General features: G+C 38.9%; 1 protein-coding gene across 3 annotated transcripts in view; it reads right to left on the bottom strand.

The window, feature by feature from the left end:
* The window catches only part of DCP2 (decapping mRNA 2), a 52,109-nt gene extending 40,928 nt beyond the window's left edge, over positions 1-11,181 (bottom strand). For 2 of the 3 annotated variants that reach the window (XM_032844795.1, XM_032844787.1), the window contains exon 1: positions 10,921-11,089. In XM_032844795.1, the coding sequence (XP_032700686.1) occupies positions 10,921-10,973 (53 nt within the window). In that variant the 5' untranslated portion in view covers positions 10,974-11,089. Of the gene's footprint in view, positions 1-10,920 lie in introns of all 3 variants that reach the window. The other variant, XM_032844803.1, reaches the window with a different exon arrangement.
* Positions 11,182-12,072: the final 891 nt, after the last annotated feature.

Below are 12,072 nucleotides of genomic sequence, written 5' to 3' on the forward strand. Positions count from 1 at the left end.
AAAATACACAATGAAGAATAATCTCTCTGGCAAATTATCATTCAGAATTGAAGAAGAGATAAAGAGTTATTGACACAAAAATGAAAGAAGTTCATCACCACTAAACCAGCCTTAAAGAACGCTAGAGGCTTAAGTGGAAAAGAAAAAGCCATAACTAGAAGAAAATTATGAAAGGAGAAAATTTCATGAGTAAAAGCAAACATACATAAGGGTAGTAGAGCAATTACTTACAAAGCTAGTATGAAGGTTGAAAGACAAAAGTAGTCAATTATATCTAAAAAATTAGAAGAATTCACAAAACAAAAAGACAAAATATGACAACATATACATAAAACATGGAGTAGTAAAAATGAAATTCTTTTAGAATTTATTCAAACTTAGGTGACCATCTCCTTCTCTGATTTCATCTTGTTTTATTTTTCCCTCCCTTCCCATATGATCATGTTTTGTTTCTTAAATTCCACATGTGAGTGAGATCATATGGTAACTGTCTTTCTCTGATTTACTTATTTCACTTAGCATGATACGCTCTAGTTCCATCCATGTCATTGCAAATGGCAAGATTTAATTTTTTGATGGCTGAATAGTATCCCATCAACAATTACTTTAAATGTAAATGGTCTAAATGCTCCAAATGAAGGACACAGACTGACAGAATAGACAAAAAACAAGTCCCAGCAATACACGGCTTATAAAAGGCTCACTTCAGACCTAAAGACACATACAGACTGAAAATAATGGCATGGAAAAAGATATTCTATGCAGAGGGAAGCGGGGGCGGGGGGGGGGGGAGAAAACAGAGAAGGAATACTTACATTAGATAAAACAGACCTCAAAACAAATACTGTATCAAGAGACAAAGGGGCATTACCTAATGATAAAAATATCAATACAAAGATGATATAAAAACTGTAAATATCTGTGTATCAGACATAGAGGGAGAAACTGACAGTAAAACAATAGTAGGGAACCTGAACACCCCACTTATATCAACTGCTAGATCATCTAGGCAAAAAAAAATCAGTAAGGAAGTGGTGTCTTTGAATGACACTTTAGACTGAATGGTCTTAACAGATATATACAGAACATTCCATCCTGTAACAACAGAATACACATGGAATACTCCTAGGATGGATCACACATTAGGCTACAAAAGAAGTCTCAGTAAATTTAAGACTGAAATCATATCATGCATCTTTTCTGACCACAACAGTGTAAAACTCTTATCTCAACTGTAAGAAAAAAGTTAGAAGGGCACCTTCGTGGCTCAGTTGGTTAAATGTCTGATGTCAGCTTAGGTCATGATCTCAGGATCCTGGGATCCAGTCCTATGTCAGCTCTCCCTCTCCCTCTACCCTTCCCCCCAGCTCCTGCACGTACTTGCTCATGCTCACTCTTTCAAATAAATAAAATAGTTTTTAAAAGTTTAAAAATAAAAGGAAAAAAAACTAGAATAAACACAAACACGTGGAGACTAAACAACATGCTACTAAATAACCAATGGGTCAAAGAAGAAATTAAAGAGGGAATTAAAAAATACATGGAGACCAATGACAATGAAAACACAACAGTCTAAAATCTTTGGGACGTAGCAAACACAGTTGGTAAGAGGGAAATTTATAGCAATACAGCCTGCCTCATGAAACAAGAAGAATCTCAAACAATCTAACATTACACCTAAAGGAACTAAAAAAAAAACAAGCCCAAAATTAGCAGAATAAAGGAAATAAAAAAGATCAGAGCAGAAATAAATAAGAAACTAAAAAAAAAAAAACAAAAAAACAATGAAACCAAGTATAAAGACAAACAAAATTGATAAACCTTACACAGACTCAAAAAGAGAAGACCCAAATAAATAAAATCAGAAAAAAATGAGAAGAACTGACAGCGCAGAAATACAAATGACTGTTAAGAGGCTACTATAAAAAAAGATATATGCCAACAAATTGGACAGCCTAGAAGAAAATGGATAAATTCCTAGAAATATACAATATTCCAACACTGAATCAGGAAGAAATAGAAAATCTAAATAGACTGATTCCTAGTAACCACATTCAATCAGTAATCAACAAACTTCCAGGGGTGCCTGGGTAGCTCAGTGGGTTAGACCTCTGCCTTTGGCTCAGGTCATGATCTCAGGGCCTAGGATCAAGCCTTTGCATCGGGCTCTCTCTGTTCAGCAGGGGATTTGCTTCCCCCGCCCCCGGCCTTTGCCTGCCTCTGTCTACTTGTTATCTTTTTCTATCAAATAAACAAACAAATAAATAAATAAATCTTCCACCAAAAAAAGTCTAGGACCAGACTGATTCACAAGTGAATTCCACCAAACATTTAAAGAGTTAATAACACCTATTCTCCTCAAACCATTCCAAAAAATACAAGAAGAAAAACTTCCAAATATACTCCACCAGGCCAACATTATCCTGATAACAAAACCAGACAAAGGCACTACCAAAAAAGAATTCCACCGTCCTGGGATGGAGTCCTATAACGTGCTCCTTGCTCAGCAGGGAGCCTGCCTCTCCCTCTGCCTGAGGCTCCCCCTGCTTGTGTGGGCTCTTTCTGACAAATGAATAAATAAAACTGAAAGAAAGAAGGAAGGAAGGAAGGATGAAAGGAATGAAAGAAAGGAAGGCCACCAAGCTATAATCATGAATAGTCTGGGGTACTAACACAAAAATAGACACAGATCAACGGAACAGAGAACCCAGAAATAAACCCACGTTTATCTACAACAAATATATATGGGGAAAAGACAGTCTCTTCAATAAATGGTGCTGGAAAAACTGGAGATTTACAAGCAAAAGAATGAAACTGGACTACTTTGTAACACCACACACAAAAATAAACTCAATATAAAATCTAAATGTAAAACATGAAAGCTTAAAACTCCTAGAAGAAAACACAGGCAGTAATTTTTTAAAAGATTTTATTTATTCATTAGATACCGAGAGATAAGAGCACACACAAGCAGGGGATGCTGCAGAAGAGGGAGGGAGAACCAGGCTCCCTCCCTGCTCAGTGGGATCTCCTGGGATCACCACCCAGCTGAAGGCAGATCTCAACCAACTGAGCCACCCAGGCACCTCAGCAGTAATTTCTTTGACATCAAACTTAGCAACATTTTACTGGGTATGTCTCTTCAGGCAAGAAAACAGAAGCAAAAAATAAGCCACTGGGACTACACCAAAATAAAAAGCTTCTGCACAGCAAAGGAAACCATCAACAAACAAAAACAACAACCTACTGAATGTAAGATGTTTGCAAATGATATATCCAGTAAAGGGTTATTATCCAAAATACATAAAGAACCTATGCAACATCAAAAAATAAATAATCTGATTAAAAATGGTAGAGGACCTGAAGAGACATTTTTTTACAGATGGCAAAGAGACACATGAAAAGATGCTCAACATCACTCATCATCAGGGGAATGCAAATCAAAACCGTAATGAAGTATCATCTCATACCTGTCAGAATGGCCAAAATCAAAAGGACATGAAATAACAAGTGTTGGCAAGGATACAGAGAAAAAGAAACCTTTGTGCATTGTTGGTGGGAATTTAAATTGGTACAGCCACTGTGGAAAACAGTACAAAGATTTATCAAATAATTAAAAACAGAAATACCATATGATCCAGTAATTCCACTACTGGGTATTTACCCAAAGAAAACAAAAACACCAATTCAAGAAGATGAATAGCCAGAAAGAAGGACCCCTGGCTGGCTCAGTTGCTACAAAAGCGTCCAACTCCTGATCTAGGTGTTTTAAGTTCAAACCCTGTGATGGGTATAGAGATCACTTAAAAATAAAATCTTAAAACACCCCTATGTTTACTGCAGCATTATTTACGATAGTCAAGCTATAGAAGCAACCCAAGTGTCCATCAACAGATGAATGGATAAAGATATATATCTGCAAATATATATAAATATATATAATGGAACATCACTCAGCCTTAAAAAAAAAAGAATGATCTAGCCATTTGTGAAAATATGGAGGGACCTAGACAGTGAAACAAGTGAAGCTAAATGAAACAAGTCAGAAAAATACCATGATTTCACTTATGTCTGGAACCAAACAAAACAAATGAACAAACAAAGAGAAACAGACCCATAAATACAGAAAACAAACTGATAGTTGCCAAAGGGGAAGGGATTAGGGGAATAGGCAAAATGGGTGAAGGGAAGTGGAAGATACATACTTCCAGTTTGGAATGAGTAAGTCACATAAATGAGAGGTATGGTACAGGAAATATAGTCAACGGTATTTTAATAGCATTTGTATGGTGACAGATGGCAGCTACACTTGCGGTGAGCACAGCCTCACACAGTACTCAAATCACTTCTGTTGTACACCTGAAACTAATGTTTCATTGTATCACCTATACTTCAATTCTTAAAAAGGGAGAGAGAAAGGGCAAGGTCTACTTATGTAACAGAAAACCGTCTATGTGAAAGAGTGTCCTCTTTCACTCCTTTGAATCAGGACTTTCTCCTCCAAGAGTGGAGGAAGGGGAACAACATTTGAGGCTCTTTTCTAACTTTAGCTGATCGGTTTGGGTGTTGGCACCCCAAAGCAAAACTGGTTTTCAAGGATTCCCAGTGTAAGAGCTAACACCCTATCTACTCACATAAAAAAGAAGCCTTTCAATAAACAAGCCCCTTATACCCTCATCTTAAATATGGAACAGCAACAAAAAAAATCATCCAACATAAAGGAAAATCTGGGGCATGATGAAGAAAAAATTACATTGAAAGAACTGGCCCTGAAGAAAACTGTTGAGGTTGTTTCCTAGAACCCTGGTACTCAAAAAAGTCTGAACCCTGGACCACCTGGGAACATTAAGTGGGGGAAGAGAAACAGGCATTTTAGTCGTATAAGGACTCAGAAGTTTACTTTCTAATAACCCCCTCAAAGCAAATGCTTTAGAATGTGCACCAGGAAAACAAGAATGAAAACAAAGAAAGCATAAAACATGAGATCTAAAGAGATAATAGACCCAACCAGGGAGAGCCATGAAAGAGAATTCTAGTAGGTCAGCTGTTTGGCAAGACTAGGGAACAACCAGTCCAGATTGGGCTAGAAGAGTGGAGATGTCCAAGAAGGCACTCTCCAGGAAAAAAATTCTGTAGCATAGATAGTGTTAAGACTGAGGACAAAATAAAGGACAAAATAAAGACAGGGCTGGAGAGGAGGAAGCTATTTTGAATGTGTTGGGCTTAAAGAGAGATAAATGCACATGAGAATCATAATCCAAACATAAAGCAAAAGCCAAAACTAGAATAATACATTCAAAAAGAGAGAAAAAAGAAAAAAAAAAAAAAAGACTTCAAGAATAGCCAGAAAGAAGGACCCCTGGCTGGCTCAGTTGCTACAAAAGCGTCCAACTCCTGATCTAGGTGTTTTAAGTTCAAACCCTGTGATGGGTATAGAGATCACTTAAAAATAAAATCTTAAAAAAAAAAAAGAATAGCCAGAGAGAATGAAGGAACAATGAAGAACGCTTAAGATTCTTTTTCTAAAAGAAAAAAAAAAAAAAAAACTATAAAAGGCAGCATCATTTTGACCAATTAGGAGACTATAAGAAAGAAGAATTCATTTTGGCATTCTCTTCCAAGATCCTTACAAAAGGGATCCTAACTATGGCTAGAGGGAAAAGACCATTGTAAACTTGCATCCACTGTGAAAAAATTTGTACAAAGTTATACTGTATAAAAATGCTATTATTCTTGCTCAGCTTTTGCAGTCAACCAACAGTAAAAAGTGTAACAGCCCTCATTAAGGTTACAAAACGGAATGTAATTATCATCAATATTTAAGAAACTGAGGGAATGTGTAGCAGGAAATGGAAGAAAAGATGGGGCACTGACTGCCTCACCTTATCAAATACAGACTCAAAATATTGTCCATAAGTTCATAAAGCAGAAAGGTAACCAATATAACAATTTAAAATAGTGATATAACTATTGGAAGTAGGGCAAAGGCATCAGTAGGCTTTTGATAAACTAAACCCTCACCTAATATCAACCAAGGTTAACTAAATTCTCAATCCAACATCTGAAGTTGATAAAGCAAGAAACTAGTCCAAGTATATGTTAAAATACTAAATTATCTACCAGAAGAATTCAACACAAACCGGGTTAAAAGTCTGGAGAGCAGAACTGAGATAAAAAGGGGTAGGACAGGAGACTGCTGCTTTTCTAACTTCACCCATACTCTTCAACTTTTTTTTTTTTTTTTAACCTTAACATGAATACATCTTTTTAAAACTAAAAGCTGACTTCTTGGGGAGCCTGGGTGACCAGCCTGGTTAAGCATCTGCCTTTGGCTCAAGTCAGGATCTCAGGGTCCTGGGCTGGAGCCCTGCATCGCACTAGGCTTGGGCTCCCTGCTCAGCAGGAACCTCTTCTTCCACTGCCTGCCACTCCCCCTGCTTCTGCAAGCTCACGCTTATTTATCTGTCAAATAAATAAATAAAATCTTAAAAAAAAGAAAAACTGACTTCTTTAAAACACTTTGTAAGAAAAAGGAAAGCTCCTGGGTGACTCACTCTGCTTAGTGACAACGGACTCTTTTTTTAAAAGATTTTATTAATTTATTTGACAGAGGAAGAGAGCGAGAGAGCACAAGCAGGGGGGAGCAGTAAAGGGAGAGGGGGAGAGCAGGCTCAGCAGGGAACCGGACTGGGGCCTCCATCTCAAGACCCTGGGATCATGACCCAAGCTAAATAAAGGCAGATGCTTAACCATCTGAGCCACCCAGGCAAGAGACTCTTGATTTCAACTCAGGTCACGATCTCAACATCGTTAGATGAACCCCTGCCATCAGGCTGGTTGTGGAGATTGCTTAAGATTCCCTGGCACCTGGGTGCCTCAGTTGGTTAAGCCTCTTTCGGCTGGGGTCATGATTTTAGGGTCCTGGGATGAAACCCATCATCAGGCTCCCTACTCACCCAAAAGCCTGCTTCTCCCTCTCCCTCTGCTGCTCTCCCTGTCAAATATGTAAATAAAATATTAAAAAAAAAAAAAGATTCTATCTCCCTCTCCCTCACCCATGCCCCTCAGCGCTGTAAGCATGCACTCGCTCTCAAAAAAAAAAGAAAGAAATTTTAATAAATGAAAATTACACTTTGATGCTTTCATTCTATGAATTTTTTTTATCTGTTTTAAAGATTTAAAAGTGTGCGCAGGGATGCCTGGCTGACTAAGCTGGAGGAGCACTCAACTAAATCTGGGGTCTTGAGTTCAAGCCCCACATTGTGTGTAAGATTACTTAAAAAAAAGAGAAGTGTGTACACATAGTATATATGAAATAAAATGCTTTTCTCCATAATTTGTTATGGGAAAAATTTCTCCACCTCACAAAATGTCATCTTTTCAATTTTCCTACCGATGGAACATTAATAGAACTACAATTAGTACATTAATGATGGAACACTAAAATGGTGATGAACCATCATTTAATGATGAACACTAAAATGGCAACCTGAAGATGAGCAAGAATTATTTGATTAGCTTACACAATCACCAAAATAGCAGCAACATTAGTTGCCAGAACATACCAGGAGAGTGGCTTCACCATTTAATTCTTAAAGGGGTTTTAAAAAAACTCCAAGCATTTCTTTAAAAGCGTAACAAGCTGTAGTTTTCAATTTTTACTTTAAAAACGTGTTTTTCAAGTATTTAATAAGCTAACTTAAATGGTACTGAAAAATTCTTTGACTTTTAATGTCAAAATCATGGTGCAACAAAGGCAAGTATCACCATAAAATGGGGCAGACTGACTTTTTACATACAAGTTTACTAGAATGTTCACTAGAACATTTCAGACGACCGTCTTTCCTTCCTCTCTAATTTCATTGTACCCAGAAATAACTAGTGTTTTTCAGTTTGGTGTATATACTCTCAGACATTCCTTGTGCATACACACACACACACACACACACACACACTTAAAAATTTGTTTTAACAAAAGGCATCAAATGACTATGTATTATGTTCAATAGTATACTGTATACATCATTTCAAGCCACAAATATTTTCTTTCAGTTTACTGTTTGCTAATTGCCTTAGGAATGCCTAATGGCTGCACAGTGTCCCAGTAAATGAAATATTGCATACGAAACCATCTGCAAAATAACATCGCATGTCTTAGGTTAAAAGCAGGCTATAGAGTCACTTCTTGAGAATGCAAGTCTCCTCCTCTAATTTTCCACATGAAAATCATTCTCAATTTTACATTTCTCCAAATGTATTACTATATGATCAATGACTGAAGTAGACAAGATTAGCTGGAATATGTAATTTATCAGAAATCGAGAACACAACACAAACTTCTTAAATATACTAATAATAAACAACAGAATCAGGGAATACATAAAAACAAGAGTCAAAACCAAACACATAAATCAAGAGGTACTTAAAAGAGCAGAAAAATTAACCTTTTTCCACGTAAGCTTTATTTTTATAGAAATTAAACACAAATTCCTAGTAAATTTATTTCTTAAAAAACCCCACAATTATAACAGCCTGAATTATTTACATTAAAATTCTTTAAATTAACCATCAAAAATATTATAAATATGAACTTTAAAATGGAAGGATTTTTAAAACTTGGAAGTTTTAAGAAATGGTTATTTGGTTTATTAGTCAAGTAGACAGCCCTAATTTTTAAACATATAATCCTTATTTATGTAGCCAAAACACAGTAATTACAAAAATGTTACTCTCGGTACCCCTGGGGCAAATAATACATTATATGTTAATTAAAAAAAAAAGTTACTCTTGTTTCTTAAAGCAAAAAAAAAAAAAAAAAAATGCTACCCTATTCCAAAAGATTTGTATAAAATTGCTTAAACTCACTAGAAAACCAAGAACCTGTAACACTAAACAGATGTTTAACATATTGTTTACAAAACACAACAATTTTGAGTAAACAGGTTCCACATAAAATCAATCACCTTCATAATGGTTAACAGGGCTTCTTTCAATGATGTAATCCTCTGTAAATCAAAATAAACCCATACTAGTAGGAAGATTATTTTAGATGCCTGTAAAAAGTGTGAGATTACCCATCTTTTTATTAACCTATATCCCTACTAATCCATACATAATTACTGCTCACCTTTTAAAAAACACATACTCATCTTTACTTTTTTTTCTAACTATAAAATACACATCCTTTAAAAAAGTCTTGAAAATATCAGTAAAAAAATAAAAATCATCATCTCACTTCTTGTATATGTTCATCTACACAGATAAATATTCATTAAATCTCTTTTCTTATGAAACTGGGATCATAGACAATAAGTGCATTTTGTGTTTGTCTGAATCGATATTTCAAAAATTATAATCACAGCATCACCAAAAAAGTACAGCAACATTAATTCTTTTTAGTTCCAAAATCAGTCTATTTAGTTATCTACACGTACTTTTTGCGAGGTTTAAAATGTTAGACTTGACTTTCTGTAACGTCTACCTGGCATAGGAGAAAAAGCACAGACACTGTAGGGGAAAGGGTTCAGGTTTCAAATCTTGATTTTCTGAATTACAAGAAATGTGACCTTGTGTAAATTACAAACCAACCCTATCAGATGAAAATGAAAATAACTGCACCAAATAGGAGCTGTTTCAAGGATTAAATAATATGATATACGTGCAGGGAGCACCCCATACCTAGCACACAACAGTAAGTACCTCCACAAGTATTAGTTCTTTCCTTCCCATTAAAAAAATAAAAATAAAAAAGGCGTGAAGGCGACACAACTATTAAAAGTCAGACTTCTAGGGACGCCTGGGTGGCTCAGTTGGTTAAGCAGCTGCCTTCGGCTCAGGTCATGATCCCAGCGTCCTGGGATCGAGTCCCGCATCGGGCTCCTTGCTCGGCAGGGAGCCTGCTTCTCCCTCTGCCTCTGCCTGCCATTCTGTCTGCCTGTGCTTGCTCTCTCTCCCTCTCTCTCTCTGACAAATAAATAAAATCTTAAAAAAATTTTTTTCTCTAAAAAGTCAGACTTCTAAACGTAAATACAGTAATTAATTGTACTTGAAAGGTGCTATTTTATCAGAACCTTTTACTCATTTGTAATTTATTTCACAATCCAACTAGCCGGCAACAACACAGGGTATTACTGCACCAAAAATTTTATTTCGGAACAAGAAAATATTTTCCTTAAGTTTGGCTATCTGAAATCATCGCTAACAAGAGGGAAGAAAGCAACAAATTTCTAAAAGTATACCATGAGTTAAAGCACTGCGGTTGAGAATTTCCTGTAAGGAAAATTAAAGACTGGGGGAAAAAAAGAGCAACTCTCTATCCCCCACCCCCCTCCAATGATAAGTTTGGGAATGAACAAGACAGTAATTCCTTATAGCAATTTAGAAAATGCCACGGACGCGTGAGAACGCACCCGCGAAAGGTTAAGTTTGAAAACGCTTCCCTGCTTAGATCCGGGGGCGTGGGACTACTAAGACTCAAAACCCTGGGATCTTGGACAGAACTGAGGCCTGAGACCGAGGGAGGAGGGGGGAAACGGTCTATAAAAGTCAGAGGCAGAAAAAAAAAACAATGGGAGGGGGAGGGGGCAGCCGGGGGAAAAAAAAAAACAAACGCTCCAGACCCTGGCTTTGGCGCAGCGGCATCACTTGCAGGAAAACAAGAGTTTGGGGAACTAAGAAAATGAGGAAATTCCGAGGCCCAGCGAAGAAGGACGGAGGGGCCGTGAGAAACCCAGAGGCTGCAGCGGAGAGAGAGGGGTAGTATCGTCCGAGAGAAGGGTCGAACGGGGAAAGCGAGCAGCGGCAGGACCGGAAAGGGAGGAAAAGGATGGGGGGGGGGGGGGGACGCGGAGGCCTCCGTGGTCGGCCAAAGTGAGAGAAAACGAGGAGGGGACGAAGGGGGCAGGGGCAGCGCCGCGGTACCTGCAGAGATCGTCCAGGACGCTGCCGGGAATCTCCACCCGTTTGGTCTCCATGATGAGGACCCACAGCAGGAGCAGTGCATCCCGGCTCCGCGCGGCCGGGGACCAAGGGTACGGCACGGAGACTCCGGCTCGCCGGATAGGGGGCAGCGGTGGCAGCAGCGGCGGCTCCAGCGAAGACCAGAGGGGGAAGGGGCGGGACCCACTCACTTCCGTCCCGCTCCCTCAGCCCCGGACCCCGAGGCTGGGCCAGAGCGCGGGGAGGAGCCCCGGGAGTCACGCCCCTACTCTGCTTGAAAGGTCCAATAGGAAGCTGGAGAATCGGGAGGCTGAGCACACTAAGCCAATGAAATGTTTGTTTATTGGTCTGTCATCTCCAATCCGTCTTCAAGCGGCTCAGTTGCTCCTCAGAAAACCAACTTCCCGCCGCCTTTGATCGAGCCCTGGTGTGGTCACGCGCATGCGCGCCACGCCTCCGTTGCACTACTAGGAAGTCCAGAGGACTCAGGTTTTCCTGGTAGACTCGGAGATCAAGCTCCTAGGGTCTGGCGTGGTCTGAGCGTCTTCTCGGTGACTGCGGAAGCGCTCGTACTTCTGCAGGGCAGACCCCCAGAGGCGGTCCTGCGCAAGCGTGCATTTACAGTTCCTGTCACCAAGTATCCTGCACAAACATTCACTGTCGACCCCATCCCCTCCAGGCCAAAAGCTGTACCTCCTTTAACTACAAACACCTGAAGGGAGTTGCCTTTTTGCTTGCGACTTAACCTCTGCCTTTCCTCAGGCGACCCAGACAAAACTTTTTATCCCAATATCTGACACTTAGTGAGAAAATACTGATTGAACTCGAACTCAGGAATTTGCATTCTACCTCCTACACACCACTCCAACCTACTGGTCCTAGCTGATTGCTCATCTTGCTTAATGGAGCCCAGTCCATTTAGGATCTTGCAGAAAAATCTAGATCCATCCGTTCTTTAACCGCCTTTTACAGCAGGTCCACAGGAACCTCCCCCCACACCCGCTCAGCCACAACTTCAGTTCATTCTACCATTTAATCTCTCATCTTTTTCTAAATTTCTGTCCAAATGTCCTTTGTCTTTACATCAGGTGCTCATTATATTTTCTCCTCATTACTACAAGAACTGCCTAAGCA

Source organism: Lontra canadensis, unplaced genomic scaffold (genome assembly GCF_010015895.1).
Source record: "Lontra canadensis isolate GAN:19392208 unplaced genomic scaffold, GSC_riverotter_1.0 scaffold4, whole genome shotgun sequence".
NCBI classification, from domain to species: Eukaryota; Metazoa; Chordata; class Mammalia; order Carnivora; family Mustelidae; genus Lontra; species Lontra canadensis.